Source organism: Trichoderma reesei (genome assembly GCF_000167675.1).
Source record: "Trichoderma reesei QM6a unplaced genomic scaffold TRIREscaffold_15, whole genome shotgun sequence".
Taxonomy (NCBI): Eukaryota; Fungi; Ascomycota; class Sordariomycetes; order Hypocreales; family Hypocreaceae; genus Trichoderma; species Trichoderma reesei.
Genome location: NW_006711162.1, coordinates 405456 through 426934, shown reverse-complemented (window position 1 = coordinate 426934; position 21479 = coordinate 405456). Strand labels below are relative to the sequence as shown.

The 21479-nt window shown below is 55.5% G+C and overlaps 6 protein-coding genes across 6 annotated transcripts; 2 read left to right on the top strand and 4 right to left on the bottom strand.

Annotated features, from left to right (window-relative positions):
• Positions 1-1317: 1317 nt before the first annotated feature.
• Positions 1318-2311, top strand: TRIREDRAFT_109307 (uncharacterized protein; the record flags this gene model as incomplete). The annotated part of the gene is made up of 3 exons (XM_006967030.1): positions 1318-1343; positions 1466-1769; positions 1841-2311. 3 exons carry the CDS (start codon positions 1318-1320, stop codon positions 2309-2311), a joined length of 801 nt encoding a protein of 266 aa, XP_006967092.1.
• A 186-nt stretch (positions 2312-2497) lies between these two features.
• TRIREDRAFT_79779 (uncharacterized protein) lies at positions 2498-7450 on the bottom strand (the record flags this gene model as incomplete). Its single annotated transcript, XM_006966933.1, has 4 exons — positions 2498-2982; positions 3109-4071; positions 4134-7278; positions 7341-7450. 4 exons carry the CDS (start codon positions 7448-7450, stop codon positions 2653-2655), a joined length of 4548 nt encoding a protein of 1515 aa, XP_006966995.1. The 3' UTR covers positions 2498-2652.
• Positions 7451-9472: 2022 nt separating this feature from the next.
• Positions 9473-10815, bottom strand: TRIREDRAFT_109305 (uncharacterized protein; the record flags this gene model as incomplete). The annotated part of the gene is made up of 3 exons (XM_006966932.1): positions 9473-9494; positions 9670-9732; positions 10448-10815. The coding sequence occupies 3 exons, from the start codon at positions 10813-10815 to the stop codon at positions 9473-9475; spliced, it is 453 nt and encodes a 150-aa protein (XP_006966994.1).
• An 857-nt stretch (positions 10816-11672) lies between these two features.
• Positions 11673-12449, bottom strand: TRIREDRAFT_109304 (uncharacterized protein; the record flags this gene model as incomplete). Its single annotated transcript, XM_006966931.1, has 2 exons — positions 11673-12217; positions 12356-12449. 2 exons carry the CDS (start codon positions 12447-12449, stop codon positions 11673-11675), a joined length of 639 nt encoding a protein of 212 aa, XP_006966993.1.
• A 1919-nt stretch (positions 12450-14368) lies between these two features.
• TRIREDRAFT_22799 (uncharacterized protein) lies at positions 14369-18783 on the top strand (the record flags this gene model as incomplete). The annotated part of the gene is made up of 6 exons (XM_006966869.1): positions 14369-15033; positions 15092-15329; positions 15392-15417; positions 15534-16077; positions 16133-16247; positions 16304-18783. 6 exons carry the CDS (start codon positions 14369-14371, stop codon positions 18781-18783), a joined length of 4068 nt encoding a protein of 1355 aa, XP_006966931.1.
• Positions 18784-19417: 634 nt separating this feature from the next.
• On the bottom strand, positions 19418-20983 carry TRIREDRAFT_79774 (uncharacterized protein; the record flags this gene model as incomplete). Its single annotated transcript, XM_006966930.1, has 1 exon — positions 19418-20983. The coding sequence occupies one exon, from the start codon at positions 20981-20983 to the stop codon at positions 19418-19420; it is 1566 nt and encodes a 521-aa protein (XP_006966992.1).
• Positions 20984-21479: the final 496 nt, after the last annotated feature.

The window sequence follows — 21479 nt, the reverse complement described above, 5'->3', positions numbered from 1 at the left end:
CTGCTTTGGCTGACCTTTCCAGATCTCCGCATTGGCGGATCGCCCGTCATTTGTTGAGCTCCATCTGGGCGGAAATAGGCATAGCACAATCTGCCGGCTGTTGTCATTTGGATGCGTAACACGATTTCGAAAGCCTTTAGCCGCGCTAATCTGGTCCTTGGGGTCGATGCGATGCTCGGCAGGGAATCGTCGAGATTTGGGGGGGCGGGTGGCTTCGGCCCAGCTTGCCTCGGCTCTAGATGGGATCTTGCGTGCCCTGGACGAAGCTGTAGTCAAGCTTGTTTGTTGCTTTGCGTTCCAGAAGCATAGCGAGACAGAAGAGCCGTGGTTATCAATCTGCCGTTGTTCTTGTTCCATTGTGCCGACAGAGGTGGGAACTGCAGGGACATAACAAAACGGTGGGACAGCTGGAGAAGAACTGGAGCTGCGGCATCCGGAGGATATTCAGTTCCGACTGTTTACCTTTCTCTTTAAGCACTTCCACAGCAGAGCAACTTGAGCCTACCTAGTACTAGAAAAAGACTGTCTTGACAAACGCATCCAATGATTCCAAATGTCGTTCAGCAGCGCGGGAGATGGCGCTGCACAGCTAATACGCAGCTTCTCTCCAAATGTGGCAAAAAGAGACGCTGAGCCGAGCCTTGAGCCACTCACTGTCAGGGAGATTTTACCACCTCGAGTCACGCCCAGTATCTGCGGCATCAACACGGCGACCATTGTTTTACTACTGCAGAAGCTCGATGCATCTCGTTGGAAGATTAACCCTACCTAGTCTAACAGACTCTTCAAGGTATCACAGCTATGATAGAGTAAACACCGAGACTGTATATCTTGATTGTCGCCATCACGAACCTCTTTAGCCAAGGTAGTTGATTGATTCCAACATTTGCGTCTCCAGGCATACAGAACAGGTCAAGTCCACTATCAAGACGTAGTCGCCCCTAAACCTATATATCAGTATGAAGCTACACATGCTCTTGACCTTTACATACCCAGACAACGTATCTGTCGAAGCTGCTTGCAGCCATTTCAAATCTGCTTCCAAATCACGTTGCCCGTCCCCCCTCTACCCATTGCGTCATGCGCCTCCGTATAGCGAGCTTGCGGGGTCTCGCACTTTGATGCTCAACTGCGGCAGACTTACAAACCAGATGTCAGAACTACTGAGTTGGCTTGCTTTATAAAACCAACTTGATTTCCTATTCTTGTGCTTCATAGCGCTGTTGAATTCTTGAACAGTTCATCGCCATTGACGCTTCCCATGCAGGAAATATACCATTCCAAGTAGGACCAGTAGATAATACATCTGTCATCACAATGGCTACAGGAAACGAAGGAAAGGAGTATGTCACTACTCACTCACACACTCACCTCACATCTCATCTCACACACTCACCACTCACATCACCACCACAATACCAAAGAAGAATCACATCACTGCATCGCCAACTAACCATGCAAACAGCCTCTCCGCCCTCCTCGCCCGCCTCCGCACCTCCGGCCCTCACAAAACCCTCCCCACCGCCCGCCGCATCCGCATCATCTTCAACAAGACCCTCATCGTCGACACCACCCGCGCCGTCCTCGTCTGGGAGCACGAATGGTATCCCCAGTACTACATCCCTGCCTCTGACATCCAAGCCGCCTCCCTCACAAACGAAGCCCTCGCCACCCTCACCGTCGCGGAAAAGCCCGGCATCGAAGCCAAGTCGACGGATCGTGTGCTTCGATTCGACAATGACACCAGCTGGGGAGTCCTGGCCGGCCTGGTAAGGCTCGAATTCTCAGCAATGGGTCAGTTTCGCCCCTTCCATCACCCTGTCCTTATAAACATACCTAGGTAGGTATCATATCATATATATATATATATCTACCTACTGACGCCCTCCCCCCTCCAAAAGACTCCTGGCTGGAAGAAGACCTCCCCATCTACGGCCACCCAAAAGACCCCTTCAAGCGCATCGACATTCTCCCCTCCACCCGCCCCATCGAGGTCCGCATCGCCGGCAAGACCGTCGCAAAGTCCCCCCACGCGCAGCACCTCCACGAGACGGGCCTCCGCGTCCGGTACTACCTCCCGCTCGCCTCCGTCGTCGACCCGGCCCTCCTCCGCCCGAGCACGACGACGACGTACTGTCCGTACAAGGGCACGGCCGAGTACTACGACGTCGTGCTGGACGATGGAAGGGAGTACAAGGATGTGGTTTGGTATTATCGGGCGACGCTGCATGAGAGTGCGGCGGTTGCGGGACTGATTTCGTTTTATAATGAAAAGGTGGAGATATATTTGGATGGGAACAGGGTTGAGTGATCAGATTGTATGAGGAGGATGCTCAGACATATTGTGCTATGTTTCGACAGAGGGAGAGATGGTCGATTTGAAGGGGAATGTATGAAGCCGCCCAAGAGGAAGCTCACAACGATGTCACCCAGGTGTCTACGAGATAGCGTCCGTATAAAAAGAGCATTGTCATAATGATTAACTCTGCTTGAACATACATATACTTATTGAATCTACAAGAGATCGGTTCCACCGTTGTAAGCAAGTTCTATAACACCATAATATTACCCAGAATAAAACATACTGTTCCCTATATTCAAATCACCAACCCCGTTTCACGCACCTCGCAAGTCTACCCCCCAAATCCTCGTCTACCGGACCTCAAACTCCGTCCTCTTGACATACAGCTGCAGCCGATTCCCAGCACCACAGTACTCTGTCAAGTTCCCAGGACACACAACGTCGCACTCAGAACCCGTCACGTTCTTGCCTGGCACAGCACCCTCCCAGCCGGCAAGATTCAGCGAATCGCCGCACCAGCACTCCTGCCCATATTCAACGCCCGCGTACTTGTACTCTGAGCAGTGCAACAGGCACATCTGGGGCGTCATCGCGGTGTCGTTGTTATACGCCTGGTTGTCCATCAGCTTGCCCGCCGAAGGTTCCGACAGACAGCCGTAATAGGTAAAGTTCTTGTTGCCCTGCCAGATGACGGGCCCTGTAGGTGTAGGCGTAGGCGCCGCCGATGATTTTGACGCGGTGCCTTCGACGGGGGTCGTCGTCGCCGAGCTGGAAGGCGAAGACGAGGTTGTGGCGTTCTTCTGGACCTTGTACAGCTCGAGCCGAGATCCAGCGCCGCACAACTCCTTATCGTTGCCAGCACAGGGGAACGAGCAGTCATCCTGGTTAGCTGCCTTCTTGCTGCCCTCATTCAAAACGTTGCCACAGTAGCACTCTCGGCCGTACTCGGTGCCAAAGTAAGTGTACCCCTTGCAGAAGTCGGCGCAAGCCTCGAGCGACATTGAATCATCCGCATACATTTGCTCAATAATGGCCCGGGCATCCACCGGCTCCTCGAAGCACCCCTGGAAGCTATAGTCTCTGACATGCTGCTTGATGGCTGGGCCAGTCGGCGTCGGGACCGAGGGGGCCGAAGTTGCAGCTGAAGATATCGTAGTCGTGGACATGGGCAACCTGGTCAGTTTGTAAACGTTGAGTCGATTCGGGCCACCGCAAAACTCGGTCGAGTTGCCGTTGCAAGTCATGCTGCAGTCCTCGATCGATGCGGGAATGGATCCCTTGCCGAGGGAATCACCACACCAGCACTCTCCGCCATACTCGAGGCCGGCATAGACATATTGATATGTGCTACACGCCCCCAGGCAGTCACCAACCGTCTTATCATCCGTCTCGACGTAGTTGGCGAGAGCACGAGCGTCCGTAGCTTCGGTGTAGCACCCAATGCTTGAATAACCATGCTGCCCGGGGTTGACAACAGGGCCGGTAGGAGTTGGGCTGCTGGAAGCAACGGCTGTGGGAGAAGTGGCCGTGGTGGTGTCAAGTGCCGTAGTGGTAGCAGTTATCGTCTCAGTCTCACTCTGGGGAGCAGTCGTGGTGGCTCTACCAACAGAGGTGGACGCAGTCGTAGAAATGACAGTGATATCAAGCTTGTAGACGTTGAGACGGTTCGGGCCTCCGCAGTACTCGGTCGAGTTGTCGTTGCAAGTCATTCCACACTCCGAGATGGGAGCAGGAACTGAGCCATCGTTGAATGAGTCGCCACACCAGCACTGCAACTCAGGTCAGCAATTGTCACCACCTCGACTTGAGACATTATTCTTTTGGAACCTACCTCTCCGCCGTATTCAATGCCCGCATATACATAGTGACCAGCTTTGCAAGCGCCAACACACTCTGCCACGGTCTGCTCATCGGTGCCCGCCCAGTTGGGGAGAGCACGCGCCTCAGTGGCTTCGGTATAGCATCCAATGCTTGCATAACCATCAACGCCGGGGTTAACAACAGGACCACCGGATGAAGGGGGGGAGGTCGATCCATCATCGGGCTGAAGAGAATCAGCAAACAGTGAAATGTAGGCCGCAGCGCCGTCACCGTTCCCACCGCACACCTGGTTGATATCTCCGCCGCAGTAGTAGTTGCAGTTGGAGTCGTCAACCTGGAGGCTGGGAATGGTGTTGCCGCCCCAGCACTCGGTATGATACTGAGTACCGCAGTAGGCATACTTCTTCTCGGCGCAAGCAGAGATACACATGGCATTGGTGTTGTCATCCGCTCCGTATAGCTGCTCGGAGAGCTGGCGGCCGGGATTGTCCTCCTTGAAGCATCCAACATATCGATAACGTCCCTGGTCACCGTCAGGCAGCAGAGGAGGAGCCTGCTCTGACACGGCTCGACAAAAGAATTGGACGAATTGCTTTCCCAGGCTCGGATCGTTGGTGTTCAGAGTCCACTGCGCAGTGCCATTGTAAGGGTCGACGTTCCACTGGGACTTGGGAACAGTGCAACTGAGTGTCGCATTCGCGCTCTCTCCTGGAGCCAGTGACGTGCCCTCTGCCAGGTCAATCTGGTTAAGGGCTCTGACAAGACCGGTAGCACCAAAGGGGGGCTTGGAGACAGTGAGAGAAAGATTGACGCCTCCCTCAGGTGCGGCGTTGGTAATGCGGAACTTGAGGGAACGGCCGTTGTTCTCAGTCACATTGCCAAAGGTAAATGGAGTGCCGTTGACATACTTTGTCCAGCCAGATCCATCAGGGCGCTGGAACTCGAGCAGTGCAACGGCAGCAGGGCCGGAAGAGCCTGCAATCGAGACCGTCTGGTTGCCGCCGTTGGAGACAAAGGTGACAAAGGCAGAAAAGGTGCCTCCGTTAGAGCCATCGAATTGGATCTGAATGGCGGTGCTGTCCTTGGGACCAAGAGAGGAAGGAATCTTTTGGAAGACAAACTTGCCAACTGTCAGATTTCCCGGGCCATTCCATGTTTCCCAAGGGCCACGTCCACTGGTGGATGAATACAGAATGCTCTGGATGGCCAGGGGCTCGTTCCCGAGGTTGTTGAGAATCAGGGTCTCCGCGACGCCATCTGGATTCTCCCCAGTAACCACACCCTGAAACGTAATCGTTGTTGGGGCGACAGACAAGAGAGCGCCTGGGCTTTGGCCGGTTCCAGTCAGTCGAGCGTGGGTATTGGAGCTGAAGCCAGCAACACCATTCGTCGTGTTGACGACAATGTCGTTTGAGATGAGTCCAACAGCGGTGGGGGTGAACTTGGCCTGGAGGGTGAAATAATCGCCCTCGGTCAGTTCGAGAGGTGTCGTAGGAATGCCAGAAATCTTGTAGTCCTTGGTCGAGTCGAGTGCGATGCCCGTAACGCGGACATCAATCAGAGCCGTACATTTCACCTCTTGAGAGTCGCTGGACGTTCTGAGGTTGACATTACCAAAGGCAACCGGCGAAGTGCAGTTGAGGGGCGATTTTACAGGAGAGCCAAAGGCATAGAATTGCCCCTGGTTGGTGCCAACGTACACGATGCCGTCTCCGAATACGGGCCGGGTAAACTTCATGACGCCAGGAATGTTGAACGAGTTGATCATGTTGAGCACGCCATCCTTGGGGACAGCGTCGTAGATGCGCAAGTTCAAGCCTTGGACGTCAGTCACCCAGAGAAGGCCAGTGCCGGGCTGGCCGTTGAGGGATGTGGTGGTACCATGGCTGACGCCGAGGACGTACGCATTCGTCTCAGGAGTCGTGGCAACTTTGGTAAACGACGGAACGCCGTTGGTACAAGAAAACTTGAAGACGTTGGAAGGGTGCTGGATCACGTTGATGTAGATGTAGCCGCCCTCGAGGGGGTAGACTCCGGCACCGGCGTAGACCGAGTTGTCATTCTGGTAGGTCTGGATAGCATCATCCAGGTTGTTGGGCCCGTTTCTGTAGCCACCCAGGTTATCCAAGTTGAGCCAGTAGGTTTTGCCGCTTTTGCCAGTGACGACGCCGATGCGCTTGACGTCTCCGCAGGCAAATTCACTGGGGAGAATCTCGAGAGGGCTCGTCCCGAGGTCCTTGTCGGCACCGTCCAAGGCCTGCTTCTCCCAAGGCATGAAGAAGTCAACCAGGTTCAGAGAGCCATCACTGTTGATTGTCATATGCACGGCAGCCTCTTCCAGCGAAGTGGGCGGGTTGAATCCCTTGACGGGGACATTGGCCAGCTGAGACGCGTAGCCGTTGCCTGTAGCGTACCAGATGGAACCAGCATCATCAGAAGCAATGCCTCCGCCAGACATCCAGAGGCCGGCGCCCTTGACGTCGTTGGGGATGCCTTTGCCCTCCATGGCATAGTGCTCGACTATCTTACCAGTGGCCTTGTCCCAGCCGATGATCCAGCCGGTAAAGTTGTACTGGACGCAGTGCGAAGCAAACCCAGCATAGATGTACTGGCCGGTGTGAAGCAGTGCCGTTCGCTGGAGGTGGATGCCGCCGGTGAACATGCGCACATTGTTGTTGCGGGCAATGACTCCATCGATGGGAACGGGGAAGTTGGGCTTCTCGGTAAGATCATTGGCGTCCAGGGCGTGGATATAGTATCTGCCAGCATCGCGGCCTTGCGGTATGTTAAGCTTGCTTTGGTCGGCATATGTCTTGGCGGTGTAGTAGAGAGTGTCTGTATCAGGGTCGATGACACCGGTGGCCGTGATTCCAATGCTGGGGTTGATGTCAACGCATCCATCGAGGTCTGCAGCCAGGAATGGGATGTGAAGACTTCTCGAGGCAATGATCTCGCCCGTCTTGGCATCGAGTTTGTACACATTGTTCTGCGTGGTGGCCACGTAGACATACTGCTTTGTGCCGCTGCTGGGGGTGTAGACGAGAGGCTGAGAGAAGATTTGCTCAGCAGCGTCGGCATAGAAGCCAGGAAGCTTGGTCTGGAACAACTGGCCAAACGAGGAGCTCCCGACGACAGAGGGGTCCATGTTATGGTTCCTGTCCACGGTTAGTCGCCATGAAGCAGTTGCTGTGCATATATATGATGGGGCGCGCATTACGTCTGGTATCCGGCTCTGGAGTTGTCACCACCCCAGGTGATGGTGTCAGTCGAGGCGAGGCCATTGGCCAGGCCAGCAAAGGCCGTCAGGAGCAGCGCGGCCAGTCTCATGGCTGCAAGTGTCCAGGTTCTAGGTGAGATGGAGATGGCTTACACCGAGTAAAAGCAGGGGAGCCTCGCTCTTTTTAAAGAGTCAGAGAACCAAACACCGAGTTCTTGCTTCTGGACTCCAGGACGGCAGGAGAATGCGTCACGATGCCAAGCTGGTAGATGGCAACCAGCAGCCATCAGGCCGCCAATACTCGGAATTGCCAGGGCCCATATCTCTGCCATTTTTTCAGTGTTCTTATCTTCCTTGCCTCCAGCTCAGCATCTTTTGCCATGACTGCCGGGTGGTGGAGACGCGGCTCGCTGAGGCTGGTAATATTGAAAGTGTAGCCGTCGGTACGACCTGGACAGCGGTGGTTCTCAGCAGGCTGCACGAGCTGGAAATGCAAAGCCGGGGCAGCACGAGCCCGATCTCGCTCTGCGCGTGCTCGACTGGAAATGACAGCAGTCCAGGGGTCCAACGACGGTGTGTAGCCTGGGTAGAGAGCAGGGGACAAGTCCAGACGGAGAGAGAGAGAGAGAGATGGTGGGGGAACAGAGAGAGAGAGAAGATGTGGGCGGTTGATGGATGGCAGATGGCAGGGGGGCAGAGCCAGCCCGTCCGATAGCCTGGTGAAGCTGGACCCTGGATTTGGCGCCATCTGGGCTCTAGCAGCGGGTGCCTGACAGCTGGAGCGGCTCATCCCCCCCTGCAGCCTGCTGGGGAAGACTCCCGTCAGCCAGTTGGCGTTCAGGGAGTGCCCATGCATTGTGTAGGTACTGGTCTCTCAGGGCAGAGAACATGCAGTATAGCCGAGGGCTGCTATGAAGGATATCAATGGGGCACAGCTCATTCTTGGGAACTGTAAGAAGCAATAACAGGGCTACTTGTACAGCAGCTTATCGTATATCATGAAGAGCTGCTGCATCATGTTGTGAGACGGTTCATGTTGGTTCGAGGTGGAGATGACCGATTTGTCGGTACAGACACAAGCGCTTGGCACCATATATGATGACCATGGAGGACGTGCAGGGGCAAACAAGCATACGAAGATGCTTGATCCAGACGAGTCAGGGCCCGAAATTCCTGGCAATAAGGGTATTCACCTCCGTTCACCTCAACGGACTCGTACGACAGAGGCTTGCTTGTGTCACCCAGCAACCTGAGCTCTTGGGCAGACGGAGAATATTGCGCCTCAACAACCCGGATTGTGACAATTTCCACCATATATGCAAGGCGCCAGCCGGCAATCAGTATTCCGTGCCACAAGCAATCTGAACAGCCGCCATCCCGCACAGACTGTCGCCCCTGAGCCCTACCTACTTGCATCAGCCGGGGCCCGTGTGTCGAACGCACGCGGAATCATCTCATCAGACGCATCCATCTCCCTTGACTTGCCCAGCTGAGGCTGAAGAGCAACCCGCGCCTCCAAATATAGCTCCCAGGGCCTAGATTCCAGAAGCTGACAAGACCGATGCAACTTGATGTAGCAGTATCGATCATAGTGCATACAGCTTACAGCAGTAGTTATACCGCTTTCGGATGCTGAGGACTACAGTATCTTTGATATCATCAATGCCCTCCTAGAAAGCACCTGGTTCAGCCTGGGCTCACATGGGTCAAAGATTGCCATGACAGTCATGGCTGGTTTTGCAGAGCCATGACCAGAGGTATTGTTTTCGTCCTACCTACCTATTCCAACATCATCAAGTTCCCAATCTAGTCTCTGGCGGCAATGGCAGGTCTTGGCTGCAGGAACAAGGGATGTCGCCAGCTCCATGTTTCTTCGAAGCAGTCTTGGGTACCATTGCGGTGCGTAGCATTCATCCAAGTGCCTTATCTATTGACACCATCATTTGTATTATGAATATTGGTGGCGAGACGGGAGAAAAACAAAGCAATCTCCCGTCATGGACCTCAAGGGCTTCAGCTCACCTCGTGGTCATTACCAAAGTGGCTCGCGCAGCCCTCACGAGGGCCATCGAGACCGTTCTATTGCTTTCGCAACGGAAGGATGGCCGAGCCTCGATTTGCCGCTTCATGACTCATTTCAGGTGAAATGGGTGCCTGTAAGGGGTTGAGCAGCATAGCTCATTATATGCAAGCCTGGATGGGCTATTGCCCTCCTCAGACGCTGACCGCGCAGGAGGTGTCGCTGAGGTTCGACTTAAGCTCCAACGATTCGACTCAACGCGGCAATCATGTTCTGAGAATCTCGATGGCTGAGTGTTCCTTGACTCACATCTGTGCAATAATGGCATGGCATGGTTCGAACTCGAGATGTGGAGGACTCTGCATCTGAATACTATTGAGAGTAGAGAAGATATTCGTGATTTGCAGGAGGCAGAAACTCTTGCCATATCTTGTCACTCTGAGGTAATGAGCTCAATCTTTGGCATTCAGCTGTTCGCTAGATGACCATGATATCCCAAGACATCAACGCTAGACAACAGCCGAGTCCCAACGCTCGATGGCGAGCTCGCGGAAGGAATGTTAACCAAAGGAGAAAATAAGAACATTCGTGTACATGAAGAACGTCTAGGGCCACTATTGCTAAAGACAAACTCCATCAATTGGCGGCAGCTGGTCGGTATTTACCAGCTATTCTCCCCTGCCAACTGTCACTGCTACGACCTACCCCCCGACTGCAAACGCCATTTGAACTCGCCTTTTTCAATGGCCCTTTACCTTTCTTCACATGGATTTTGACACAGAATAAGCACCATTGCCTCTGGGAACTCGCACAAATGTACTCTCAAGTGATTTGTCTATCGAGACCTTGCTCTCGTATCTCCCTACCTATCCCAAAATTACCTCTTTCCAAGCCTCCTCCCTGGTCTCTGGTCCGACCACCCCCGAGTCAATTCATTCTCTAGCTGACTTGCCTCAGTGCTCCAGTACCAACACCTCATCGACGACGCGATGACCGACCTTCCCTAGTCCTCTGCTCATGACACGAAGTGCAAGGACCGCTCCTCAAGTACGGTCGAACCGGATCCCCCGACGACCAGAGCATATACGCCGTGCCCTCATAGTCCATGGCCGACTTGTACATCCTGCAGCTGATGCACTCGAACCACCAGCCCATGAGGGTGAAGAGGGCCCTCTTCTGGCGCAGACTCAGATTCCGCTCCGTCGCCGCCGCCTCGGCAGTTTCCACGATTGTGTATCCCGGAACCCCGTTTGCAGCGTTGAACCTGGGGTCGTCGATGGCGTCGTAGAGAGTGAAAGCCTGGAAGCCGATGCAGAAGGTCTGGTCCAGAGCCCTGAGCACCTGTCTGTCAATGTTCTTTGTCTGGAGGGCTTCGCGGATTTCTTGTCCGCGTCGAGTGAAGGGGCCTCGACGCTCAGAGTCGGAATCCTCTACGGAGGCGCGCCGTCGAGGCATTTTCCAGAGCTATTGGTGCCTTTTTACGGTCTTCTTCAAGAAAGCTTGCTAGATATGTCTTGGAGAGGGAGTGTGCTGAGCTCATTGACAGCATATCTGTTCTTCCGGCGTACATATCGCATGCTTTATAGGTAGATAGCCAAGGTGATTTTCTGGCGTTTCGATTCACGCACCCTGTGCTCTGCTGTTTCCGCTCTGAATTGGAACCCCCGGGTCTGACAGCCCGTGACATACCACGATACAGCAGGAACGAGGAGTTGGATGCTCAGAATCCCAGCATCACGGGCTGTTTGACGATACACAAAACGGCTAGTAGAGACATCCCAGGTGCCTTACGTGGCAATGGTACACAGCAGTCGCTTCTATCTGGCACATGTCTGCGAGGCTACTCTGAATAGCTGGACACATGCCGACATCAGGTCTCCTTTCTTCGTTGGCTTTGCGGTTGTTTCATCTTCTGTGTAGCCAACTTCACAGACATGGCTGCTACTCAACATCAAGGAGAACGCCCCCTCCCTATCGCGGACTGCCACTTTCAATCGCCTATACCAGGGCTGAAGTCTTGCATGTGAGTATCTGTTGGATCATATCTATGACTGCCAGCATCGATGCTTTTACCATTGATAATGTCCCTGAACTTGGAGCCTCATTATCACGGAAAGTCGTCATAGCAGTTTGTAGCCCACCCCTTTTCCACATTTGCAACCTGAATGTCGAGACCTCTCATGCCTTCAATGCATAAATATAGCAGAATCAGATATCGATTAAATGCCAGCTTAGCAATCATAGATCAAACTTCCTTGAGAATCCCTAAATATCCTCTGACAAAGCTGGCAGCACACAAGATGAGCTGTCCCCTATCCAAACAGCAGGCCCGCAATCCTAAACTCAAGACAAGCCTCATTAACCCAAGCTCCGCACTGGCAGACATCGCCGATATACTGCATGGCCGGAGGAGCAATACTGTAGCAAACTTCCGTCAGGCGGTCCACGTCCTCAACTCTCACTTTGCCCACGGGGATCTTGTAGACAAAGGTCGCGAGAGACTCTGGCCCATTGCTCACAAAGTACTGCCTCTCAAACAGCATTCCCGGTCGGCCGACGGCGCAGCGGACATGGAGGAGCTGTCCGGCGCCGTGGGAGTCCATGGCGACGTAGATGGCCGAGTGGCGGCTCGTCTTGTTGAACTGGCATTCGATGCGGTAGACGACGTAGTGGGCTTGACTTGAGTCTGCCATGGTGTTGAATTGGAAGAGTGTTATGTATTCCTGGATGAGCGGTTCTGCGTGATGTTCTGGCCAACGGAGAATACCGAGGGCGAATCGTGAGCTTGACCGTATCTCGACGAGGGATGGCCGGAGGGGGGGGGGGGGGGAGAAGGGGGCAATACCGAGTGTTGCAACTTCAAGGCAGCAGATATTGCAAAGACTTTCAGACTTCTTTAGGATGTGGTCAGGGATTGAACAGGCGAGGTGGACAAGTGATGGTGCAGACCAAGTGAATGGTACGTAGAGTGGCGCAAGGGGAGCTCAGAGGTTACCTGTGCTGGAGTAGAAGTTTTGGCTGAAGTCTAGTACTTTCGAGGCGTTGCCGATGATTCGGACGGTAAAGGTAGAGTAGCTGAAGATGAGCATCTCGAAAGATCGGAGAAAGAGTCAAAGGGGAGCATGAGCTGGCTATGTAGGCGTGAAAGGCGGGTGAATGAAGCCACTTCCTTCCCAGTACCAGCTGGCATCGGCCGTCCATCACTATCAATGGTTTAGTCTCTGGGTTGACGCAAAAGAGCGTGGGACAAGAAAGGGCTTGAAGGGGAAGCGTGCACTGAATTGAGTTCGTTCTGAAGGTGAGGTGAATCCGTCTCAGCTGATCCCCCTACATCGCTATGTTTGATGAGGTTGTGGCATCTAATATGTGCTGTTCTTTCTCAGACTAGGTACTGTAGAGACCACTTCCGTCACGTTTCGCAGGAGGCCATCTTTTGCTACCTGTTAACTGTGGTATTTGGGGGACGACAAGAGTCACTGATCCCTCCTTGCAATACCTTCTGCCCGTCACAGCACCTTGGATCGAGCAAAGGGGCTGGTAGCTGGCAAGTTCTGAGAGTCCAGAGCTGATACTTGCCCTCTGCAGCCTACGAGCGAGAACTGAGCATGCCTTTGTGTACCTAATTTGCGCTGCCTCGCAATGTTAAGGTAGTAATTGTCGAGGAACCTCCACTTACACCTTCTTGACCATTCCTTCACTGACGAACAACAGATTCCTCTCGAGAATCAGCCGCCAATGGACATCTCTATGAGGATGCCATTCAATGTATTGAGGCTTTCTGAGTAGGTACCGTACGATAGCGTACCTATCTCACATCTCTGAATCGGACACCTTCAGCTTGCCCCTGTTCGGCTACCCTACGAATTCAACAGTGATCGCATCGCATCATCCATCATTCTAGGCACCAAAGGAGGCTTGAACTGATAACAGAAGGAGAAAGGTAAGTAGAGCTGTTTCCTTTGACTTTCTTCCCATTGCACATCCGCCTGTTCATACACATAAGTCCGGTTGGCAGAACATGCTGACTGCAGATTCAAACCACCCTCCTCGCGACACACTTCTTGAACGCTGAGGCAAATGCTTTTCGTTCAAGATAAAACTTGATGTCAAGATATGTCAAAGAAGCGACTAACTTTTTGTCAGCAATCTTCGTCGTTTTTCTGCTCCCATACACGACCATCCGTCCAGTGTCACAACTGCCTTCCTAGAGGCAGATGGGGAGTCTAAAGGATTCTGGTGTAGATGAGCGAACAAGCTGGCTCATCGAGCAGCAGAGATCATGTCAAGAGCAGAGAAATGGAGTAACAAAGGCATGTCCTGTCGTTTTGACTATGATTTGGATCTTTGTATCGGTGAATGCCAAAGTTGTGCCGTCTGATAAGTAGCAAACTACCTAGGTGAAGGCGTATGGCATGCAAGATACTGCACTAACCACCACCAATTACAAGATCAGCTCAGCCTTGACCACCTCGCAGTCAGTCCATCACGGCAGAGAGAGTCCTGTACGTTATAGTATTTTTCAGAGGCTGAATGATAGGTCCTGCTAGCTCGCGTTATCAGTGGCCTAGAATATCTAGTAGCTCGTTTGTTGAACTATTCATATGGCTTGCAGGATCTTTTCTCGTCACGCTCCGGCTTCGAAGAATCTGGCCTGTGACGCATTTGGCATTAGGGATCTCTTAGCTGTCGATCCAACGGCGTGTTAGTGGAATGGAGAAGGATACTTGAGTCTCAGCAGTATAGGCCCCCAACGCAGAGGTACTCTTCGAGTCTGACTCAACAGCTCTGGGCCTCAGCAGCGGCCGATTGCCGGTCCGAAAATATTTTCTCCCCACCAAGGACCGATAGATAAGGGAGGGGCAGAAATTCATCACAACTTTTTTCCTGCCTCTTGGTTGGGGAGCTGCATCGACTCGTCCGGTGCAGAAGCTCGCCTATCGAAATCTCTTCATCTTATGGCCATTGAGTGATTCTGCTCAGCAGCAGCAGCAGACGCCCCTCCGCCAGAATGCCGTACGAGGTGCTTGTTGGAGGCTCGTGCTTCACGCAGGCCGACGCCCAGAAGCTGCGCGAGCTCATCGACAAGGCCAGCCCCTGCAAGGTCCAGGACATCCAGGGCCAATGGATCTACTACGTGAACCTGCAGGTGTCGTCCCACGACGCCCTCGAGCAGGTTGAGGAGCTGCTGCACGACGTCCGCGGCTGGGGGCTGGCGTCCGGCGGTCCCGACAACGCCTTCACCGTCTACGCCACGCCTCGCTACATCTCGCCCTGGAGCTCCAAGGCCACCAGCATCGCCCACGTCTGCGGCCTGCGCGAGCGCGTCCTGCGCATCGAGCGCGGCCGCCGCATCTCCATCCAGTTCGCCGACAAGCTGCCCGACGGCCACGACGCCGCCTTCCGCGATGTGCTGCACGACCGCATGACGGAGCTCTGGAGCGTCGAGCCGCCGTCGCTCGTGCACATGTTCGAGTCCAAGTCGCCCGCGCCCCTCGTCGCCGTCGACATCTTCGCCGACAAGGAGGACCCGCTGCGCATCCTCCGCGAGTACAACGTCCAAAAGGGCCTGAGCCTCGACGAGTCCGAGATGCAGTACCTCGTCGGCGTCTTCACCAAGCTGGGCCGGCCGCCGCACGATGTCGAGCTCTTCATGTTTGCTCAGGTCAACTCAGAGTACGAGCGCATCCTTGTCTAACTCGCCACGAGTGGGCTGCTTACCTTTTGTATTCAGACACTGCCGGCACAAGGTCTTCAACTCGGCGTGGACCATCGACGGCGTCCCCCAGGACAAGAGCCTGTTTGAGATGATCAAGACCACCCACAAGACCACGCCCGACTTTACCGTCTCGGCTTACAGCGACAATGCGGCTGTGCTTGAGGGCGAACAGGCCAATGTCTGGGCTCCTGATTACTCTACCGGCTCATGGAAGCTTATTCCTGAAGTCGTCCACATTCTCACCAAGGTTGAGGTAAGCTTCATGAGCCATATCATGATTTTCCTCGTTTGCCTGGTTCTAACACAGCTCAATAGACTCACAACCACCCCACTGCCATTTCGTAAGTTTCAAAAGGATTCTATTTCCATCTGCTTGGGCAGAGATCAGGCTCCCTTGGTGATCTGGTTGATTTTTGGGCATCTCATTTTGCTGGGCCAGAGACTGACTCATTCCTAGACCGTTCCCTGGTGCTGCCACCGGCTCAGGCGGAGAGATCCGAGACGAGGCTGCGGTTGGACGAGGATCCACGACAAAGGCTGGCTTGAGCGGCTTCTGGGTCTCGGACCTCCTCATCCCCGACAACCACGCCCCCTGGGAGACTGACGTTGGCCGGCCTCGCCACTACGCCAGCAGCCTGGACATCATGCTGGAGGCACCCATCGGCAGTGCCCGCTTCAACAACGAGTTCGGTCGTCCGGCTCTTGCAGGCTGCTTTCGAACTCTCCTGACCCCTGAGGAGCCTCAAGAAGGTTCCGACCTGTCTAGCGTTGCCAACTGGCGAGGCTACCACAAGCCCATCATGATTGCTGGTGGTCTCGGATCTGTGCGACCTCAGCACGCCCTGAAAGAAGAGCGATATGTTCGAGAGGGCGCCCACGTCATCGTCCTCGGGGGCCCTGCGATGCTCATCGGGCTTGGCGGTGGTGCCGCCTCCAGTAGCGCCGGCGGAGAGAGCAGTGCGGATCTTGACTTTGCCAGTGTTCAGCGCGGTAACCCTGAGGTATGGCTTTTTGCAAGGTTCTCGATTCTTTGACGCAGTACTAATCATGGCATAGATGGAACGCCGCGCTCAAATGGTCATCAACACCTGCACTGCCTTGGGCGAGCACAACCCGATTGCCATGATCCACGACGTTGGTGCGGGTGGATTGTCCAACGCCCTTCCCGAGCGTGAGTTGCTGCTTCGAATCCTTCTATGCCCGTTCGTCGCAACTAACCGTCAATAGTGGTCAAGGACGCTGGATATGGAGGAAACTTTGAGCTTCGCCAGGTTGAAAGCATGGACCGAAGCATGAGCCCGCTCGAGATCTGGTGCAACGAGGCTCAGGAGCGATATGTCCTGTTGATCAACGCCGACAGCATGAACCGCTTCACGAGCATCTGCCGACGAGAGCGCTGCGGATTCTCAGACGTGGGAACAGTCGTTTCCAAGGACGAGAATGGAGCTGCCCGGCTGGTGCTCACAGATAGAGAGTCCAAGGAGTATCCCAGGCCGATCGATCTTCCCATGGATGCTCTTTTCCCTCCCAAGCGCCTGCTGCAGCGAGAGGTTGTCTCCAAGAAGCCCAGCCTGCTCCCGTTCGACGCCATGTCGAGCCTGCGCAAGGCATACGGAGATCTGAGCGGCGCCGAGCTGTTTAAGAAGGCGGTCGAGCGCGTCTTCACGATGCCCGCGGTTGGCTCCAAATCCTTCCTCATCACCATTGGCGACCGAAGCGTGGGTGGCCTCACGGTGCGTGACCAGATGGTTGGCCCCTGGCAGACACCGGTTGCCGACGTTGCGGTGACAGCCACGTCGTTCCACATCGGTACCAAGCAGGAGACGGGTGAGGCCATGGCCATGGGCGAGAAGCCCACGCTTGCTCTGATTGACCCTGCTGCCTCGGCCAGAATGGCCATTGCCGAGAGTCTGATGAACATTGGCGCTGCCGATGTCACGGGCGATCTGCGCCGCGTGAAGCTCTCGGCCAACTGGATGGCGGCCGTCAACCACGCCGGTGAGGGAGCTGCCCTGTACGAAGCCGTCCGAGCCGCCATGGAGATGTGCACCAGGCTCCGAGTCAGCATCCCCGTCGGCAAGGACTCCACCTCGATGAAGACGTCATGGAAGGATGGCGAGGTCTCAAAGAGCGTCACAGCCCCCGTCTCGGTGGTCATTTCTGCCTTTTCGGCCGTCCGCGACATCCGCAGCACCTGGACGCCCCAGCTGCGTCGGGTGGAAGATGTGGGCGAGACGTCGCTCATGTTTGTCGACCTCGCAGAGGGACGAAGGGCCATGGGCGGCTCGGCGCTCGCGCAGTCTCTCGGCGCCGTTGGCGACAAGGCGCCCGACATGAAGAACTTTGATCTCATCACGGACTACTTTGACGCCCTGTCCCAGCTGCACCGAAGCGGCGTTGTCCTGGCCTACCACGACCGATCCGACGGTGGTCTCGTCACTACCGTGGCTGAGATGATGTTTGCCGGCCGCTGCGGCGTCGACATGATGATGGACGGCATCGCCAAGTCGGGCAAGCCCGAGGACATCATCGAGGCCATGTTCAACGAAGAGCTTGGCGCCGTGTTCCAGATCCGAACCGAGGACGAGATGAACTTCAAGCGATGCTTCGCCACCTGCGGCCCTCCGGCCGGTCTGATTCGCAAGTTTGGCGTGGTCCGGGCGACTTCTAAGCAGAACCTCAACATCCGCCACGGAGGCACGACGTTTGCCACGCTCGACCGGACCGAGATGCAGCAGTGGTGGTCCAAGACGTCGTACGAGATGCAGAAGCTCCGAGACAACTCTGCGTGCGCCGAGTCCGAGTACTCCACGATTGCCGACTCTGCGGATCCCGGTATCACGTACAAGCTGTCGTTCTCACCAGCCGAGAACATCCTCCCCCTCACGTCGTCCATCACCGGCTTCTTTGGAAGAATCCCCCGCGTTGCCATTCTCCGCGAGCAGGGCGTCAACGGCTACGCCGAGCTGGCCTACGCCTTCAAGGCGGCCGGCTTCGAGCCCATTGACGTCCACATGACGGATGTTCTGGATGGCCGGTCTCTGGCCGACTTCACGGGTCTGGCAGCGCCCGGCGGCTTCTCGTACGGTGACGTGCTGGGAGCCGGCCAGGGCTGGGCCAAGTCGATCCTGATGCACGACAGCACGCGCCGGGAGTTTGCGGCCTTCTTCAAGCGCCCCGACACGTTTGCGCTGGGCGTCTGCAACGGCTGCCAGATGCTGACGAGGCTCAAGGACCTGATCCCCGGCGCCCAGGACTGGCCCAACTTTGTGGACAACATGAGCCAGCAGTTCGAGGCGCGCTACAGCATGGTCAAGGTGCACGTCGACAAGTCCAAGCCGTCCGTCTTCTTCCACGGCATGGACGGCTCAGAGCTCCCCATTGTCGTGTCCCACGGCGAGGGCCGCGCCAAGTTCGCGTCGCCCAACTCGCTGCAGGCGCTGACCGAGGCCAAGATGATTCCGCTGCAGTACATTGACAACCGGGGCAACGTGACGGAGCAGTACCCGTACAACCCCAACGGCAGCCCGATGGGCGTGGCCGGCGTGGCGAGCCCCGACGGGCGCGTCGTGGCCATGATGCCGCATCCCGAGCGGACCATTATGGCGGACATTACGAGCTACGCTCCTCCCGAGATGCTGGAGGAATGGGGCGAGTTTGGGCCTTGGCTGAGGATGTTCCGCAGCGCCCGTAGATGGGTTGGTTAAGAAGGGGGGGAGGAGGCATTTGGGGCCGGGTCATTCTCTGATGGATTTTTTTTTTTCCCTTCTTTCTTCTGTGGGTTTCTTTCATTGTGTGTGTATGTGTAAAACCAATTAACTAGAAAACATCTGGTGAGGGAGGCGTAGGGCGGGGTATATGGTTGAATCAGGGCTGGGATATTATGGGATGGCTATCTCCATCAAAAATGACAAGAGATTGTATTGGACTTGAACACTCAACACTGAACATTGGGAACATGCACTCTGCTACGCCAGTGGATGTGATGACGGTGAACCACAGATCCGATAATGCTTCGTGTCTTGTCATTGATGCGTAAATATCGTGTCTGTACACTACTACCTTACCTACTCCCACTCTCACAAAAAGTCTCATACGCTTCCTCTTCCCTCGACGAATAAAAAAGATGAATAAGGGGGGTATCTCCTGCTACTCGCTCATACTATCATCATAGTTTATACTTCCATTTCATTTCCTTCTTTCTTCTTCTTTGCTCCTCCTCAGAATGCCGGGCCCTCCCACGCCTCGCGCCATAGCCTGACCAACCACGCCTGCTTATGCGGAAACGAAATCTGCCTCTCCTTGCCAAAGCCCGCCTCGTCCAGATGCCGCAACATGCTATCACACAAAACGCCAGTTAGCGAGAGAACCCAAAAGAACAAATAAAAGGGACCAGACGACATCAGCAAGGACATACCGCTTATTATCAACCCTCGGCTCCAAGCAAACGCTCATGGTCCGATTATCGTTCAGAAAGCACCACTGCACCAAGCTCGTCAACCACACAGGCACCCTGCCCCTCGCCCACTCCTCGCCAACAAAGACATGCAAGCCGCGATCAAAGTCCCCCGCGCCGTTGGCCAGGTGCCGGCCCAGGATGTCCTCCTTGACCCAGTAGATCTCGACGTAGCCAAAGGGGATGCCGTTCCACAGCGCAATGGCCGGGAACGAGTGCCGCTGCCGCAGGACGCCCTCGAGGAAGCCCGGCTTGTACTCGCCCCAGAACTCGCTGACGCGGGGCTTGGACATCCACGTCTGCAGGAGCTGGGCGTCGGTCAGCTGGGCGAGGTGCGTGTGCTCGGGGGCTCTGCCGCCCACGGGGCCGAGGTAAGGGACGGGGTGCGTCGACGTGGAGGCGACGCGGAAGGAGAGGTACTGGTTGACGCTGGGGATGAAGCGCGAGTAGAAGATCTCGCCCATCCTAGGGGGCTTCGACCGCACGGGGTGTCGCACGCCGTCTGTGGCCGTGTACTGGAGCGTCAGGGGGGGGAAGTAGGTCGGGAGATGCGAAGTCGAGTAGAAGGGCCCTATGGGCACCACGGGAGCATGAGGAACGCTCGTCGGCGTCGGCCCGCCCGGCAGGTCGCTGTCGAGGCGCGCAAAGCCGTCCATGGACAGATACGGCGTTCGGGAGCCCTCGCCGCCGCGCACGGGAGAGCTCGGGCGGCTAACCACGGGCGAACCCGGCACGGACGAGTTCATCTTGTTGTGGTTGGGCTGCAGCGTGAAGAGGAACAGATGGCCCGGGATCTGCCAGAACATGCGGCGCGAGACAAACATGCGCGCCCACTCAGCGCCGGCATCGTCGAGCCCCGTGCCGCACGAGGGGTCCTCGGCGGTGATGAGCCCCATGCGCTCCAGCTTGGGGATCAGGTTGCGGCCGCGCAGCACGCCCTCGCGCTTGATGTTGATCTTCCACTCGCCGACGGGCTTTGCGCTGTCGGGCGTGTCCTTGCTGGCGGCGGTGCGCAGCTTGCGGTCGGGCTCGGGCTGGTGGAAGTACCAGTAGAGCGTCACCCACAGCATCATGGCGATCTGCCGCGTCGGGCTGGCGGCCGGCTTGAAGTCCGAGTTGGACGGGTTCGAGATGGACGAGATGAAGAGGGCGTCGTTTTGCAGCGTCGGGCGGGAGAAGGGATGGACGCGCGTCTTCTTGCGGGAGGGCGAGAGAGGGGAGGGCGGTTCTTCGTCTTCGTCTTCGTCATCGTCGTCATCGTCGTCGTCGTCGTCATTGTCGTCGTCAAGGCGGGATTCGACCTCTTCCTCAGTCTGCAGGACGACGTTCCAGCCGACGGGGAAGGCGTTGGGATGCATGTTCATCTCGTGGCTCTTGAAGCCGAGGCCGGCGAAGACGGGGGTGACGGTGAAGGTCTGGCCATCGGGGAGATGGAGGAGCTGGGGGGGCATCGTGATGGGGGTATGAAGTACTGTATGCTATGGATGAAGAGGAAGAAGAAGAGGCTGAGAAAGAAGAAGAAGAAGAGGCAAAAGAAGATGATGGTGATGGCAAGAATGACGTTGCAAGAAGAAAAAAGACAAGGCGTTATCGTAGCTCTCTTTTGCAAGGATGGAGAACCGATAGCCTCAGCGATAGCAGTATGACATGTGGAGTGGGGAAGAGCTATGTACAGCTTTTGAGAGCAGGGCGGGGGCGGGGTATCGATGAGAGCTGAATGAAGGCAGAATGAAGAGAGGAGAGAGAGAAGAGGAGAGAGAGAGACGCCGTTGAGCTGGGATTGGGCAAAAGAGCTTAAAGAGCTGCAGCAGAATAATAAGGCTGGAGCTATGTAAGGTGCTAATGAGAAGAGGCTGATTGGCTTAGTTCCAGGTCTTATATCATTACTAGGAAGTTCCAGGTATTGATGCGTGTAAGTCGGAGACTCTCGTGCTATGTATTACTGTG